This window comes from Trachypithecus francoisi, unplaced genomic scaffold (assembly GCF_009764315.1).
Source record: "Trachypithecus francoisi isolate TF-2019V2 unplaced genomic scaffold, Tfra_2.0 Lachesis_group3, whole genome shotgun sequence".
Lineage (NCBI taxonomy): Eukaryota > Metazoa > Chordata > Mammalia > Primates > Cercopithecidae > Trachypithecus > Trachypithecus francoisi.
This window is the reverse complement of record NW_022681468.1, coordinates 31147455-31165861: the sequence shown is the minus strand read 5'-3', so window position 1 is coordinate 31165861 and position 18407 is coordinate 31147455. Positions and strand designations below refer to the sequence as shown.

The 18407-nt window shown below is 42.7% G+C and overlaps 1 protein-coding gene across 4 annotated transcripts in view; it reads left to right on the top strand.

Annotated features, from left to right (window-relative positions):
• Nucleotides 1-18407, top strand: part of IFT43 (intraflagellar transport 43) — a 111321-nt gene that overhangs the window by 67806 nt on the left and 25108 nt on the right. For all 4 annotated transcript variants that reach the window (XR_004431491.1, XM_033187344.1, XM_033187343.1 and 1 more), the window contains exons 4-5: nt 8385-8417; nt 9072-9118. Coding sequence is in view for 3 of the 4 variants with exons in the window: in XM_033187344.1 (XP_033043235.1) it covers nt 8385-8417; nt 9072-9118 (80 nt within the window). In the remaining variant the exon portion in view is untranslated. The remainder of the gene's footprint in view (nt 1-8384; nt 8418-9071; nt 9119-18407) is intronic.

Sequence of the window (18407 nt, the reverse complement as noted above, 5' to 3'; positions counted from 1 at the left end):
GGACCCCAATTGTCCAGTGTACCGCCTGGGACTGAATGAGCAGTGTAGCCAAGATGACAATGGCAGATTTCTCTTTTCCTCACGTTTGGGTTTTCACTGCAAAGGCTCATTTGGCGGCTCACACATTTATAAAGTAGAGCCTTGGTTCTGGATTTGCTGGTGACATTAGATGATCTGGGAATATTGCCTTCTCTCTCTCATGCCTTGGTAAAATTTACCTCAATGAGATTTGGAGGCAACTGTGAGATTTTTCTTGGACATTTAAAAATAACAAGGGTAGAAAACCTTGCAAGAAAATGGCATTTTGATTTTTTCTTTCCAGCGGAGGAAATTTTAACTTGACATTTTAAAAACATAAAGTAGCTTTGGCATCAATGTAGTTGGTATCTCTTTCTTGCTCTTTCCCTGGCCAGTTTTTCTTCATGCATTTGACCCCTGGCTGAAGTTTCTTATCTTTTGAAATGGAACCATGCAGGTGCCTTCCTACGGCTTTGGCGTTTCTCTCATCTGCAACAAGTTATAGTCAGAACCATTCATCTAAACCCTTCACATTCCTCCCCAGGTCAGAGTGATCCGTGAGGGGTGGACTCGCATAGGGCCTTCCCCGGGCACAGGCAAGGCTCCAGGTGCTTGGCACTTCGGTCTATTTTAAGCCTGTTCTGCCTTACAGCAGGGAGGTGGGTCTAGGGTCTAGTATGTGCTGTGGATATTAAGAGACTTCAAGGACACTTCCCCCCATTTATCCTGGTTATGTCCCCTGCTAAAATAGGTTAACGGTGTCTAATTAACCACTGAACATTGTCATGCTGCATAAAGATAGCATCCTGGCTGTTCTCTGAGCCGTGGTACTTTATCTCCATTTAGATCTCTGCAGTATTCCATTAAACTCGAGAGAAACATTTTAACTGAGATGATGTCTACATTAGGGCTGCCTTTTACCCTTCAGCGCATAACCCATGTAGCAGCAGTTAAGGCCTCTTCTCTCTGGTGAAGGGAATCCAGGTTTTTTCATGGTCTCTTCCTCAGAAGTTCATGGGGTCCCTGCAATTGGGGGTCATAAGTACCTGCTAGTTCCACTTGATCATGATGGCCAGATCAGGCCCCCTGATGCAGCAGGGAGAGACAGACCCCGCAGGCAGGAATAAAACTATGAGGATCCAAGATTCCGCCGTGGTCCCACGTGGCTGAAGTCACAGATGTGCCACTGGAATCCACCTTGTGCTCAGCTGCCCAAATCACACCATTGAATGTCAGCGTGGGCTCCAAATGCCAAAGAAAGGGATTGCATTTGAGCAAAAGAAATTCAAAAAGGGAGGAATATGGAAAGAAAGGTGACTTAACTAGACAGGATTTCTTTTTGCCATGATGCACACTGTTGCATTGTAAATATGACAAATCACAGAACAATGAAGCCAAAATTAACTACCAGATCATCAGGACTGACAAAGCTACAGCCCTACTATAAGTTGAAAGAATGTCCCTGTCCTGAAAATATTAGTTGGATTTGAAGCAGAGGAGCATTTCCCATGCTGTAGAAATGCCTGCATGTCTCCATGGTGTAAGGGCTGGAAACTGAGCTTTGGAGTCAGACACTCTGCTTGCATTCTGGCCCTACTACTTTCTAGGTAGGTGACCTTAGGCAAGTTACTTACCTCTCTGAGCTCACCAGTAAAACAGAAAGAATAAAAGAAGGTACTATGATACTGAAATAAGATAATGTATACTGTATAGGATGTATGTGATTATATAATTGTATAATAGTATTATAAATACTATAATGACGGTGGCTGGTGCCTAACAAGCTCGGTAAATGTTGACTGTTGTCGTCAGTCGTCATCCTTCTTAGGGCAGGTTTGTGGGGGAAGGGGCAGCATAAAGGAAGGGTGGGCCGGGGCCTGGAACTGGGCTTTCTTTCCCCTGAGAGTTGACAGTGGGTGTGCTGAGCCAGGCAGGAGAGGCTCAGTGTGGGTCAGAGAGAAGCTGGAATGAAGACCAGGAGGGGACTGGGTGAGTGTGGAGCTGAGGTACTGGGCTTTAAATGCAGGTCACAACAGCAAGACAACCCCCTTCACCTTCACATCCTCTACCTGAGAAGCCAAGCTTCCGAGTCCTTGGCAGCTTCGTGGCTGAGCGTTGTAGGCAATTTGGAAAGGGCCATCAGCCCACTGTGATGTGGGGAGGGGGAGCTGGTGTGTCTTTCCTCCCTCACCCTGCTCCACAAGGCGGAGGTGACAGAGAACGTTTACTGTCACTGTCCCGAGTTAAAACTTCATTCTGCAAAATGGCCAAAGCAATCAGTGAGTGATGGAGTAGCTCTTAAAAAGAAAGCTGGCATTTAATTAACTTTCCAAAGTGCTGGTTCAGCAACCTCTATGTATTACATTTTGAATATTGAACAAGCATCTCTAATCGAATCTAGATTGCTCTGGGCCTGGTGTGGTGGAGAACACCTGCTTAGTTTTCATGAACACCATGGACTCGGGCATGAATTTCAGGATCACTCAGGAACAGAGACTTCACCTAGTGGACCATTCAGGCCCCTTGCTATTTCTTCCTCCTCGCATCCTTTAGGTCAAGTCCGTGTTCATTAACACTTCTGTTAGAAGAAAGTAGGCAACTCAGGAGGAGAAGGCAAATAAGTTTCAGTTTTGCTGCTTAGCAACTGGAGTATTCAGCTGAATGTCTCAAAGCTTAGGGCAAGGAGTCTCATCTACATGACTAGGTCCCATTTCTAGAAGTTACTACCTCAGAGGGATGAGGAGTAAGCCCAGCCCATGTACACTGGAAAAGCTTCCGGGGATGAGTCTTGTGCACCACTGTTGAAGAACGACTAATTTAAAAGATTCTCTCCAGCTTCCAGTTCGCTGTCTATACCATATCGTGCCTTCCATTAGGAGAGAAAATCAAGAAGGGACCGTCTACACAGTAAATCCAAGGAGATGTCTGGGTGCCTTAGGGATATTAGATAATCAACTGGTATCTTCCTTTGAAAAGGCTTGAGGCAAAGTGTTTGGAATCTAGGGTGAAAGTCGGGAGACATGGATTCTAGTTTCAGCCTCATCACTCACTAGCTCTGTGATTTGGATGGAGCCCACAGCCGCAGTGCCCAGCGTCCCTCTCTGTGTTTAAAATTGTTCTGCTGAAACCTGCTTTTCCTCTTCTCCAGAACTCAGCCAAGGTCATGTTTGTAGATGTGAATGTCTTTGAAGAGTATTGAAAAGTGCTCTATGTGAGGTGATCTTGCTGGAATTGTTATGATTTGCCAGGTTCCCCAAACTTCTAACAGCCTCTTTTGGGGGAAAAGGCACGGGGGCCCTGAGTGCAGAAATAAACCAGCAGCCCAAGGCTGTGCTGATCTCAGCTCTGCAGACAACCTGCCAGGGGGCTGGGACCAGGCCACACAAGCCTCATCGACAGCCTCAGTTTCCTCAGAAGTTGGGGATGAAGTGTCTGTGAAGAGGTGCTCCAGAACCCATAATTCTTTACCTTAGCCTCTGTCCCCACACAGTCTGGGAGGCAGAACTTCCATATCAGATTCTTCTCTGATTACCTACCCTGTGGACTGTGGTAGACTACTGTGTTTTAGGTTCTTGTTTGTTTGCTTGCTTGTTTGTTTTTAACCTGTCACCAGTAGTTTAAAAATACACTCAGGGCTGAGCACAGTGGCCCATGCCTGAATCCCAGTGCTTTGGGAGGCAAAAGCAGGAGAATTGCTTGAGGTCAGGAGTTTAAGAACAACCTGGACAACATAGTGAGACCCTGTTTCTACAAAAAAAAAAAGAAAAAAAAATTAGCCAGGTACAGTGGCACGCACTTGTAGAGGTGGGAAGATAACATGAGCCCAGGAGTTTGAGGCTGCAGTGAGCATGATCCCAACACTGCACTTCACTCTGGGCCACAGAATGAGACCCTGTCTCTAAAAAAAAAAAAAAAAAGTAAATTAATTCAGAATATACTTCATGATTGGGTATGGGTACACATAAAACAGGAAACAAAACGTTTATATAATACCTATCCTCACTATTTTCAGCACACTGCGTTTTCTGTGCTATTAAAAAAGAAAGATGATTTCATATCATATGCATTATTTGCCAAATTTTAAATGTGTCCTAATTAATAACATGTACTGTTGTTAGTCTTCTGTGAAATCAATATTGTAAGGCCTGCTTTTATAATCAAAATGGAGAGAGTGCAGAGCGCTGTGTGCCAGTAAATACTCCCCTTCATCTTTCTAATATTATGTATTAACTTGTTTTCATGGAGTGGCTATTCAGAATTGGCAGTTACATTCTGTTCAATTTAACCCAACTGGCTTTTTTTTTTTTTCCTAGTGAAGGATCAGTTTTAAACAAACATTGGGATACCAATACAGAAAACCTGAGACAGTATTTGTGTCTTTTAATCGGTGTAGCTGTGTGCTTCTGCTTCTCAAGAGCTGGATCCATACAGGTTGTGTGCCATCTGTCCTCTTGAGGTTCAGGAGATTCTGAATTGAATAATCCACGGTTTGGGATGGCATCCAGAAGTTTTCCCTATGACTTTATATTTTGTATTATGTCAAATGTTATGGCAGGGCCCAAATAGCATAGCCACAAGTTTGGTTTATGTGGGCATAAAATTCTAACCAAACTCCAGACATAGGGAGTCATTTGGAGAAAGCCTGTATGTGGTGTTTTAACCTAATAAAGTTGATGAGGGGAAAGGGGAGAGGAAGCAAACATAAAGCGGGTAAAGTGTAGAGCATCTTTTCTATCTCAGGCATGGCTTCTTCAGTGGACCAAGCTGCAATGCAGTATTGACTTGACAGAGCCTCTACTTCTGTCTCAAAATGGCTCCAAATGATTTCTGTACTGCAAAATAAAGCCAAATTGTGGAAACTAAAAAAAAAATAATAAATAATAAAAATAAAAAAGAAAGATGAAAGAAAAATTTTAAAAGGAAAGGAATGCTGGTGGTGAGCCACGAAACTGATTTCATGGCTCAGTAGTGGGTCATGACCTGAAGTTTAAAAAACATGGTGCTAGGCTGGGCGCGGTGGCTCAAGCCTGTAATCCCAGCACTTTGGGAGGCCGAGGCGGACAGATCACAAGGTCAGGAGATCGAGACCATCCTGGCTAACACGGTGAAACCCCGTCTCTACTAAAAAATACAAAAAACTAGCCGGGCGAGGTGGCGGGCGCCTGTAGTCCCAGCTACTCGGGGAGGCTGAGGCAGGAGAATGGCGTGAACCCGGGAGGCAGAGCTTGCAGTGAGCTGAGATCTGGCCAGTGCACTCCAGCCTGGACGGCAGAGCGAGACTCTGTCTCAAAAAAAAAAAAAAAAAAAACATGGTGCTAGATTCTGTGTCTTTTGCTGGGCTCCTTGTTGCTGCACTACCCTGAGGTACCTTTGAGGACCAGGCAGATAAAGTAAATCTGTGAAGTGGGGTTTTATTTCAGAATGGCACCTTCAGTCATATTCCTGAGATACATACAGAAATTATTTGCATATTCGCATTTCTATAAAGAAATATACTCTGCCAGTTTTCCTAAAACACGCTCCCCACTTTGTCTTTTTGCCTCCTCACATTTGATAGCTGCATAGCTACAGGACGCACTTTGCCAGCCTCCTCACTCCTATTGGAAAACCAGCAGCGCAGATGACGTAATTGAGGACTAGTTCTGGACCCCCAGTGTTTGGGAGCAATGCGGGGTCAAGGGAGCTCAGGTTCATCCACTGCACGTCCAGTATTGCCAGGCCGAAAAGTTAAACTAAAAAGTTAGAGTTCAGAAATTTGGATTTGTATACAAAATCTCCCCATTTTGGCAATGAAATTACATTACAACAGAACAAAACAAAAAATAAACAGACAGCAGTATGGTTTAGACCAAACTCATCTGCAGGCTAGGTAAGGCTGGGAAGTGGCCAGTGTTCCGTCTGTGACCCAGATCAGAGGCAGGGTGCACCATCCCAGTCAGTGCGCTCCCAGAACCTGTTATTTCTGGCAGAGAGTGAGAGAGAGAGAGAGAGAGAATGAGAGAGAAGACGCCACCTGAGGGCATCCCTGCTGCCCTTCCTTGAGGACTCCATTTGATTTTTCTCCTTCCTCTGTCGGGAGAGTCCTTGGGCTCCCCCTAGAGCGAGAGAGAGCAGGATGTGGGCTCAGCAGCAATTAAGCTGAATATTAAACTCATCCCCCTTTTGAATGTTGAGTGGATAAATGGCAATTATTCAGCCTCCCCTCAAAGATTAGCATTATCATTATTGTTTCCTTCAGACATAATCGCGGCTGGTTTTGCCACCGCACATTGTGTAGGGAAGGAACAATTCGGTCATAACTCCTGAGGGTAATTGGAGACGAATATGTCTCTTATGTACACAACAAAGGCGTCAGCCTTTCTTCGTAGCCTGTTTAATTCCAGGATTCTTCTCTTATCCCTGTTTTCATCCAAGCACTTCTACCCTTGGTGACATTAGCTGTGCCATTCGGACAGTGGGGGTATAGAGTTTAACTTCATGAGGACAATTAGAGGCATTGGTCCTCGGGAACGGCGTGAACTAGGAAGTCAGCTTCTATCCTCCCACATAGACAGAAGGTGGCTTTGGTGGCTACCGGGTGCTCTTCCTTTAGGATTCTGTTGACTTAGAACAGGCGTTGGAAGTCTATAGCCTCCAGCAACACCAGGCTGGGGATGCCCTGTGCACCCTGCAGTGGTTTCCCCATGGTGCCTCCCACTACCCATTCTGTTCCCCTATGCCCTCCTAACCCTCATTGCTGAGTCTCCTTTATCTCTCTTTAAGGGTCAGAAACTGCAGCCTGGGAGATTCCCTTAGAGTTGTTATACCCTGTTATTCCAGCTTGACCTACCCATTCTCCCACCTCACTTCAGCCATCATTCTTTCTTTTTAAAAATAGTACAGTTGATAGAGTAAATTCCATGGAAAGCAGTCTATTTAAACTTTGACTGACTTTTTAAAATCATTTTTAATTTTTTAAGTTTATATTATTAATTTTTTTTTTTGAGACGGAGTCTCACTCTGTCACCAGGCTGTGGTGAAATGGCGCGATCTTGGCTCACCACAATCTCCACTTTCCGTGTTCAAGTGATTCTCCTGTCTCAGCCTGTGAGTAGCTGGGATTACAGGCGCCCACCACCATACCCAGCTAATTTTTGTGTCTTTAGTAGAGATGGGGTTTCACCATGTTGACCAGGCTGGTCTCGAACTCCTGACCTCAAATGATCTACCTGCTTTGGCCTCCCAAAGTATTAGGATTACAGGCATGAGCCATTGTGCCTGGCTGAAATTTTTATTTTTTAATTGACAAAAACAAAAAAAAAAATGAATGTAGAATTTTGCTTTTGGCAGGGGGAGTTATTTGCGTTTTGCAGGAATTGCTGGTTGGCTCCAAGAAACCAGTTCTTACTGGCGAGGCTGGTGGCCCAGCCTGTCAAGGTCTACATCCTGCCTCCAGGCCATTTGCCATCCTTTGCTGTTGCTCATCATGGTGCTAGATTTCTGACTTAAAATAACTCATTTAAAACAAACAAACAAAAAACCCACAATAACAGAATTGTGGAAGTTTTCAGACATACAAAAATGTAATCGCCATGTACCCAATGTTCAACTTTAATAATCATCGACAGTTCGCCAGTCTTATTAGAAAACTTCAGATCAGTGTTTCTCAGAGTGTGACTAGTGACACACTTAGATTAGAATTTTAAAATGCATATTCCTGGGCACCCCCCACCCACCCAGACCAGCTGATTCAGAACTCTCCCTGCCAGGCCCACCAATCTGCATATCTAACAGGCTCAGTGGATGGTTCTTATGCACACTGACATGTGAGAACCACTGCCGTAGGTACGCGTGTGTCAGCCAGGCCCTGGCACTACTCACCCACCATCACTCAGAAGGTCCTCTCGTCCTTCGTGTGAAGGGCACAGAAAAGCAGTTCTGAAGCCTGAAGCCTGAACTGTGAGGCGAGGGCATCCCTTTTTGCTCATTGGAAGCTGCAAGTGCTGACAGCTAATAGCACCAAATAAGACCCAGGGTCTCAGTCCTAAGAAAGCACTCTATAAACCAGTCAGTTTATTGCTGAAAGAAAAGAGGGCACTGAATCATCTGTATCTATTTGAATGTTAAGCCACTCGCTCAACCTGCACTTAAACTCTCAACAATTCAATTTGGAGTGAGGCTGATATAAAGCTGTAAGAAGGCACTACAGCGTCTTTAGTTCTCTCATGCTGGTTGTGGGGCTTGTCTCTAAAGAGAACTGCAGACAGATAAAGCACTTGAGATATACTAATTTTCCTCCACTTTTGAAACCTTCCTCAAGATACTACCCTGGTGCATCAGACTAGTGGGCTCTTAAAAACCTTGTCTTTTTTTTTTTTTTTTTTCAGGTTTAAGAGGAAGGCTTCTGAAGAAATAGAAGAGTACGTTTCCAGTATTCTTATTCTTATGGTATCCTATGTTGATCTTGGTCAACAGTGTGGTCTTGGTGGTCATGACGTGTTCCACCTATGTTGAACACGGTGTTAGAAGTCTGGGGCTAGAATTATTTTTGCCTGCTGAATCCAAGGTTTGGTTAATCCTGCTTCCTCAACTGAAGGTCTGGACCCTTTCATTGATGCCCATGTCCTATCTCCCACTGTGTGGTTTTTAGAATTATATGTCCAGGTATCAGGGTACTGGCCCATGCCTTCTGCATTATTGATATAGATGGGCAGAAGCAATACCAGCTTCTAAGCTTTGCCTTCTCATAAGACTTATATCAGAAAAGAAAGATGTTTCCTAGATAAAGGTGGCTGTGAAGGTAGGGCCCCCAGTTTCCCACTCCTGGGGGTGGAAGGAGCATTCATGTCATAGCCTTTGTGCTGCTGTCCTCTGGAATAGTGCATTGCACAGCCTGTGCAGCCACACACGGCACACCCAGTGGCCTAATTAGGTTTGACCAAGTTGACAGAGAAAAGCAGGTCCAGGGACATTTTCATCTGGGAGAAAGAATGGATACAACCAACGTTTGGGATGTTCCTTTCTGTGTTTGAAACTCATTTTCTGCTCTCTTTTTCTTCTTTTTTGGGGGACAGTTTTCGCCTCAGACCACAGAGGCAAAATGGATCAGATTATGGAAGAGGTAAGAGGCCCCTGAAGGAAGTCAAAAGGTCTTCTAGAGAGGCCCCAGAACATTTCCTGGGCTACAGCTGAGGCACTGTTGACTGCAGCAGTACTGAAGACATTTGCAGTGGTCTCCTGACGCACGCTGACACACATCTCCATGCCTTGTTGAATGCTGCCACCTCTACCCGGAGTATCTCTCCCTTCTTTATCTGCTAACCCTGCTTATCCTTCAAAAGGTCAGCCAAAGCATCACTTCCCCTGAAATGTCTTCCCTTCCCATCCCACTCCCTCTCTGACCGGATGTTCTTTCTCCATACTCCTCTAACCTCCTTGGCAAACCAACATTGTAATAACATGGCCAATACTTACTAGGTGTTGACTGTATCCCAAGCACTGTCCTTCCGGTTTACACATGTTAAAGCATTTTCTCTCACCACAACCCCGTAGTACTACTATTATCCCCATTTTACAATTATGGAAACCAAGGCATGGAGAGGTTAAGTAAGTTGCCCAAGGTCACAGAGTTGCTAAGTGAGTAGAGCCAGGATTTGAGTACAGTTAGGAGGTGTTGTGCTTTAACTCTTTGTTGCCTTGATTGTTTTCCCACCAGACCTCTAAGCTTCTTGATGGCAGATAACACATGTTCTTTATCTTTGCATCTCCAGTGTGTGACGCATAGTAGTTAGTTAATGGCTAGCTATATAAATGCAGGGGGAAAAGTACTAAAAAGGCAAGTAGCTGTGGCACAGTGGAATCCTGTGTTCAAATATCAGGAGAAAAGATGAGGTTTGTGTGTGTCTCTAAAAAGAAGCCTTCTAGGGAGGAGATTATGCAGGGGATCCAAATTATTATTATTATTGTTATTATTATTATTATTTTTTGAGACAGAGTTTCACTCTGTTGCCAGGCTGGAGTGCAGTGGTACAATCTCGGTTCACTGCAACCTCCGCCTCCCAGGTTCAAGCGATTCTTCTGCCTCAGCCTCCCGAGTAACTGGGGTTGCAGGTGCCTGCCACCACCCCCAGCTAATATTTTGTATTTTTAGTAGAGATGGGGTTTCACCATGTTGGCCAGGCTGGTCTCTAACACCTGACCTCAAGTGATCCTCCCACCTCGGCCTCCCAAAGTGCTGGGATTACAGCCATGAGCCACAGCGCCCGGCCCCAAATTGTCAAAGCCTTTTTTTTTTTTCAGATACACTTATTTATAATTTTCACACTCCTTGTTTGTTTGTGTACATCCTAGTTTCTATCTGGTATCAGTTTCCTTCAGCCTGAAAAACTTTATCATTATTTTGTAGAACAGGTCATCTGGCAAGAAATTCTGTCTGCGTTATTTGTCTGAAAATGTGATCCTCAACTTTTTACCAGACATGGAATTCTAGGCTGACAATTTTTTTCTTTTAGTTTTTTAAATAGTTATTTTATTGTCTTTGGCTTTCTTTGTTCCCTCCTTCCCTTCCTCCCTCCCTTCCTTCCTTCCTTCTTTTCTTTCCTTTTCCTCCTCTCCCCTCCACTCCCCTGTTTTCTCTTCTTTCTTTTTTTTTTTTTTGAGACAGGATCTCACTCCATCATCCAGGCTGGAGTGCAGTGCCACGATTTTGGCCCACTGCAACCTCCACCTCCCGTGTTTAAGTAATTCTCCTGCCTCAGCCTCCTGAGTAGCTGGGACTACAGTTGCATGCCACCACACCTGGCTAATTTTTGTATTTTTAGTAGAGACAGAGTTTCACCATGTTGGCCAGTCTGGTCTCAAACTCCTGACCTCAGGTGATCCACCCGCCTGTAATAGGCGTGGGCCACCTTGCCTGGCCTACATTGTTTCTGATGAGAAGACAGTCGTTATTCTTATCTTTGTTCCCCTGTATGTAACATATCTTTCCCCCATCTGCTTTTAAGATTTCTTCTCCATTATCAGTTATTTTCAGCAATTTGGTCATGATGTGCCTTGGTGTGGTTTTCTTTGTGTTTATCCTACTTGAACTTCTTGAGTCTATGGATTTATGGTTTTCGTCAGATTCAGAAAATGTTAGCCAATATTTCTTTAAATACATTTTTCTTCCCTCCCACTCCTTCTAATTACAAGTTTGCATGTCCACACAATTGTCTCCACAGGTCACTGAGGCTTGGTGTTTTTTGTTTTCAGTCTACTTTTTTTCTCAGTGCTTCAACTTGGATCGTTTCTGTTGCTATGTAACTGGTCTTGTCTTCTGCAATGTCTGGTCTGCTGTTAGGCCCATCTAGTGAATTGTTATTTCACATATTTTTTTCAGTTCTAGAAGCTCCATTTGGTCCCCTTTTATGTATCTTCCGTTAATCTTCTCATTCTGTGTACATTTTCTTTCATCCTTTATATAGACTGAGTATCCCTTATCCAAAATGCTTAGGACCAGAAGTGTTTCAGATTTCAGATTTTTTTTCAGATTATGGCATATTTGCATTATGCTTATCTAGTTGAGCATCCCAAATTCCAAAATCCAAAATCTGAAATGCTCCAGTGTACATTTCCTTTGGGCATCATGTCAGTGCTCAAAAAGTTTTGGATTTTAGAGCATTTTAGATTCTCAGATTAGGGATACTCAGCCTGTACTAGCTCTTTTCATGTTCTTTTGCTGCTAATTCCATATATCTGTCTTTCCTGGGTCTGTTTCTATAACTGATTTTTCTTCTGGTTACAAGTCATATTTTTCTGCTTCTTTACATGATTCGTAGGTTTTGATTGGATGCTGGACATTGTGAATATCATTATGTTGAGTCTCAATCTTGTCTTCCTTTCAAGACTGACATACAGACACTCTTCAACTTACAGTCTGGATAAAACCATTGTGAGTTGAAAATATTGTAACATAAATCAAAATATCATAATCCATAACCCCCTCTTAAGTCAGGGCCGCACTGAACATGTGTTGCTTTTGCACCATCATAAAGTTGAAAATGTGTTAAGTCAGTCAGGTGCGGTGGCTCATGCCTGTAATCCCAGCACTTTGGGAGGCCGAGGCAGGTGGATCACCTGGGGTCAGGAGTTCGAGGCCAGCCTGCTCAATGTGGCGAAACCCCATCGCTACTAAAAATACAAAAAATTAGCCAGGGGTGGTGGCGGGCACCTGTAATCCCAGCTACTCAGGAGGCTGAGGCAGGAAAATCACTTGAACCTGGGAGATGGAGGTTGCAGTGAGGCGGAGGTTGCACTCCAGCCTGGGCAAGAGAGTGAGACCCCATCTCAAAAAAAAATAGAAAGAAAGAAAATGCGTTAAGTCAAACCATTGTAAATTGTGGAACATCTATATTTGTTTTGGTAAGCAGTTAATGTATTTTCTTAAGTCAATTTGAGCATTTTGAAAATTGTTTCAAAGCTTCATTAGGGCAGGTCTAGAGTTAGCCCTAAACACTGGTGCCTGGTTGTTCAATAAGATGTCTGTACTCTAGATGAGTGGAGCTGAGCCTCCTCCAGTTCTGTATAAGTGCTGGAGATTGTTCAGCTCAACCTTTTCAGTAGTAATTGAAGTATCATAATGCAACCTGCAGCCATACCAGCCTGAATGCACCAGATCTCGTCTGAAATATCATAATGCATAACCCCCTCTAAGTCAAGGAGGTTGTGCTCCAGTCTGCTCAGGCTTGTGGAGTTTCACCCTACAGAGGCACAGCTTAGTATCCAGTCAGTCTGGACTTCTGGAGCTTTTCCTCTCCATAGCTCCCCAGTCTTTCAGACTTTGCTTCTGAAATTCCAGCCACTTAAGCCCCACTAAACTTTAGTCTCCCTTCAACTCCATGAGACCTTCATGCTACGTGTGGGGTTCCCCCACACTGTGCCAAAGTCCAGGAATGACCTCTAGTGACCTAGGGCTTACTTCATCTGTTTTCCTGCTCTCAGGAATCAGAGTCTTAGGCTGCTTATTATCCAGTGTCTGGAAACAGTAGTACCATGTATTTTCCTCCAATTTTCTAGTTGTTTGTGGCAAAAGGGCAAGTCTAGTACCACATATTCTCTCATGGTTGGAAATGGAGTCTTAAAGCCTTTTTTTTGGAACACCTTTGTACGTGACTGCATACAAAGAGAATTCAGTCTCTAAAACTTAGGTAATTGTCTGATCATCACAAGACTAGGGAAAGGATCAAAAAGAACATCTATGAAATATTCTGGGATGGTGGCTAAAATGTATAATCCCAGGCCATGCACTAATCAGAAGCTAGAGCTGGGGAATCTGCATGAATTTAAGTAAGCTCCCCAGATGAGTATTTGACAACTCTGTAGGAACTGAGGACCAGCGAGGGCAGGAGTCCTGTGAAAAAGTACTTCTGCCTCATCTCATTCCGAGCAGGGATTGGGGGTTGATGAAGGTGGAAGAGTTGTTATTAGAGGTCAGAACACTCCACACTCTAAGATTTAGTAAGACCGTACTCTCATTATTCTCCAGCCTTTTTCTTTGCTTTCCAGTATCTTTTCATGACAGATCTTCCTCCTTAGCACTACCTACTAACTTCCTTTTAGACTTCTCCACCCACTAATAATTCTCAATGACTCTATTAAATATGAGATCTTGCATTTCTGTTCTCAGAGTCTGTTTTCCCAGATATGTACCTAAGATGTCTTTTGCCAGTGCTAAATTGTCAGCTCAGAGATTGGTGGCTGCTGGCCACACTTGTGATCTGCCTGTCCTTGCAGACTGCTTCTTCAGCCATTGGTTGCATAGGACAGTAAGGTGACCATCCAAGAGGATGTACCCAAGGACGGAGGAGGCAGAGTGTCTGCCAGACATGAGCAAAGCGGGTAGGTGGTGAAGGAGCAGTGTGCATGGAAATTGTAATGCTAGAGCAACGATTCTAGAGTCTCTGGTTTGAACTGGCATGAGGCAGAGTGGTAATGAAGGCTTGGTTTGAACCAGCATGAGGGAGAGTGGTAACGAAGGCTTGGTTTGAACCGGCATGAGGGAGAGTGGTAATGAAGGCTGGTTATTTGTAGTGTGGGGATCTGGCCCGTCTTGAAGGTGTGTAGAAGTGAGCATAGGGCAAATTATTTCCTGCAGGACGTCTTCTTTGGACAGCTTCAGTCCCCAGTTGCTCGTGTTTTGTATTTGTTCAAAGCACCAAGAGACTTGTGTTTTAAGTAAGAAAGCATTAAACTCAGGAAAAAGGATTTTAGAGTTCTTTGGCAGAAACTTCTAAATGGAAACACAAGAAAACGAATTGATAATCTATAGAATTATCTGGACTTGTACTCTTCTGCAGGCTTTTCTCCACCCTACCTTAAACCTGTTCCCAACTCCCTTGAAAGGACTTCTGAAATTCTACTTTCTCTACTTTTTTCATCATGGAAGGACTAAATTTCAAGGAGTAACTGCTAAATGTTATAGCAGAATCCTCTGAGCACTAAAGTTTACATCTGTTATAAATACATGGAATTAGAAAGTTGTACTGGCCATCATTGGGGCATCATCACTTTAGGATCAAGTTGTTGCACCTTTAAGGAACTTTAGGACATCTTGTCCAGACCTGTTCTTTGTTGTGTTAGGAAAATGAAGTTTAGAGATTATCATATATCAGAGGATATATATATATCCTCTGACTTCCAGGACACTCTGCTGTCATGCCCCAGTGTCCACCAACATCACCGTCATCATCATTTACTACCAAGCACTTACCATATGCCGGCTACATTTTCTCTCATTTACTTCTTAAAACAAATCAGTAGGAAAGTTTTGAAAAATCAACTTTACTAAGGCCTGATTTATATACAATAAATGATATCTTTGTTAAAGTGTACCATTTAGGTTTTCACGGATGTATATACCTGTGAAACCCCTGCCACAAGACAGAACATTCCCATCCCCCAGAAGTTCCTCCATGCCCCTTCCAGCCCATCCTTCCTCTCTCTCCCTTGGCCTCAGACAACTACTGATGTGTTGTTCATGCTATAGAGTAGCTTGCAGTTTCTAGAATTTTATATAAATGGAAGCATAAATATTTACTCTTTTGCACCTGGCTTTTTTTTTTCACTCAGTGTAATGATTTTGAGATTCATCTAAGCTGTTGCATACATCATTAGCCTATGTATTTTCATTGCTGAATAGTATTCCATTGTATGGACATACCACAGTATGTTCAGTTGTTGATAGACATTTAGATTATTTACTATCCCCATTTTATTTGTTATTTATTTATTTATTATTTATTTATTTATTTATTTATTTTTTATTATTATACTTTAAGTTCTAGGGTACATGTGCATAACGTGCAGGTTTGTTACATATGTATACTTGTGCCATGTTGGTGTGCTGCACCCATCAACTCGTCAGCACCCATCAATTCGTCATTTATATCAGGTATAACTCCCAATGCAATCCATCCCCCCTCCTCCCTCCCCATGATAGGCCCCAGTGTGTGATGTTCCCCTTCCTGAGTCCAAGTGATCTCATTGTTCAGTTCCCACCTATGAGTGAGAACATGCGGTGTTTGGTTTTCTCTTCTTGTGATAGCTTGCTAAGAATGATGGTTTCCAGCTGCATCCATGTCCCTACAAAGGACGCAAACTCATCCTTTTTTATGGCTGCATAGTATTCCATGGTGTATATGTGCCACATTTTCTTAATCCAGTCTGTCACTGATGGACATTTGGGTTGATTCCAAGTCTTTGCTATTGTGAATAGTGCCACAATAAACATACGTGTGCATGTGTCTTTATAGCAGCATGATTTATAATCCTTTGGGTATATACCCAGTAGTGGGATGGCTGAGTCATACGGTACATCTAGTTCTAGATCCTTGAGGAATTGCCATACTCTTTTCCATAATGGTTGAACTAGTTTACAATCCCACCAACAGTGTAAAAGTGTTCCTATTTCTCCACATCCTCTCCAGCACCTGTTGTTTCCTGACTTTTTAATGATTGCCATTCTAACTGGTGTGAGATGGTATCTCATTGTGGTTTTGATTTGCATTTCTCTGATGGCGAGTGATGATGAGCATTTTTTCATGTGTCTGTTGGCTGTATGGATGTCTTCTTTTGAGAAATGTCTGTTCATATCCTTTGCCCACTTTTTGATGGGGTTGTTTGTTTTTTTCTTGTAAATTTGTTTGAGTTCTTTGTAGGTTCTGGATATCAGCCCTTTGTTAGATGAGTAGATTGCAAAAATTTTCTCCCATTCTGTAGGTTGTCTGTTCACTCTGATGGTAGTTTCTTTTGCTGTGCAGAAGCTCTTTAGTTTAATGAGATCCTATTTGTCAATTTTGGCTTTTGTTGCCATTGCTTTTGGTGTTTTAGACATGAGGTCCTTGCCCATGCCTGTGTCCTGAATGGTACTACCTAGGTTTTCTTCTAGGGTTTTTATGGTATTAGGTCTAACATTTAAGTCTCTAATCCATCTTGAATTAATTTTCGTATAAGGAGTAAGGAAAGGATCCAGTTTCAGCTTTCTACTTATGGCTAGCCAATTTTCCCAGCACCATTTATTAAATAGGGAATCCTTTCCCCATTTCTTGTTTCTCTCAGGTTTGTCAAAGATCAGATGGCTGTAGATGTGTGGTATTATTTCTGAGGACTCTGTTCTGTTCCATTGGTCTATATGTGTGTTTTGGTACCAGTACCATGCTGTTTTGGTTACTGTAGCCTTGTAGTATAGTTTGAAGTCAGGTAGCGTGATGCCTCCAGCTTTGTTCTTTTGACTTAGGATTGTCTTGGCAATGCGGGCTCTTTTTTGGTTCCATAGGAACTTTAAAGCCGTTTTTTCCAATTCTGTGAAGAAACTCATTGGTAGCTTGATGGGGATGGCATTGAATCTATAAATAACCTTGGGCAGTATGGCCATTTTCACGATATTGATTCTTCCTATCCATGAGCATGGTATGTTCTTCCATTTGTTTGTGTCTTCTTTTATTTCACTGAGCAGTGGTTTGTAGTTCTCCTTGAAGAGGTCCTTTATATCCCTTGTAAGTTGGATTCCTAGGTATTTTATTCTCTTTGAAGCAATTGTGAATGGAAGTTCATTCCTGATTTGGCTCTCTGCTTGTCTGTTACTGGTGTATAAGAATGCTTGTGATTTTTGCACATTAATTTTGTGTCCTGAGACTTTGCTGAAGTTGCTTATCAGCTTAAGGAGATTTTGGGCTGAGACAATGGGGTTTTCTAAATATACAATCATGTCATCTGCAAACAGGGACATTTTGACTTCTTCTTTTCCTAACTGAATACCCTTGATTTCTTTCTCTTGCCTGATTGCCCTAGCCAGAACTTCCAACACTGTGTTGAATAGGAGTGGTGAGAGAGGGCATCCCTGTCTTGTGCCAGTTTTCAAAGGGAATTTTTCCAGTTTTTGCCCATTCAGTATGATACTGGCTGTGGGTTTGTCATAAATAGCTCTTATTATTTTGAGGTACGTTCCATCAATACCGAATTTATTGAGCGTTTTTAGCATGAAGGGCTGTTGAATTTTGTCAAAAGCCTTTTCTGCATCTATTGAGATAATCATGTGGTTCTTGTCTTTGGTTCTGTTTATATGCTGGATTACGTTTATTGATTTGCGAATGTTGAACCAGCCTTGCATCCCAGGGATGAAGCCCACTTGATCATGGTGGATAAGCTTTTTGATGTGCTGCTGAATCCGTTTTGCCAGTATTTTATTGAGGATTTTTGCATCGATGTTCATCAGGGATATTGGTCTAAAATTCTCTTTTTTTGTTGTGTCTCTGCCAGGCTTTGGTATCAGGATGATGTTGGCCTCATAAAATGAGTTAGGGAGGATTCCCTCTTTTTCTATTGATTGGAATAGTTTCAGAAGGAATGGTACCAGCTCCTCCTTGTACCTCTGTTAGAATTCAGCTGTGAATCCATCTGGTCCTGGACTTTTTTTGGTGGGTAGGCTATTAATTATTGCCTGAATTTGAGAGCCTGCTATTGGTCTATTTAGGGATTCAACTTCTTCCTGGTTTAGTCTTGGAAGAGTGTAAGTGTCCAGGAAATTATCCATTTCTTCTAGATTTTCTAGTTTACTTGCGTAGAGGCATTTATAGTATTCTCTGATGGTAGTTTGTATTTCTTGGGGTTGGTGGTGATATCCCCTTTATCATTTTTTATTGCGTCTATTTGATTCTTCTCTCTTTTCTTCTTTATTAGTCTTGCTAGCAGTCTCTCAATTTTGTTGATCTTTTCAAAAAAACAACTCCTGGATTCATTGATTTTTTTGGAGAGTTTTTTGTGTCTCTGTCTCCTTCAGTTCTGCTCTGATCTTAGTTATTTCTTGCCTTCTGCTAGCTTTTTTTTTTATTATTATTATACTTTAAGTTCTAGGGTACATATGCATAACATTTATA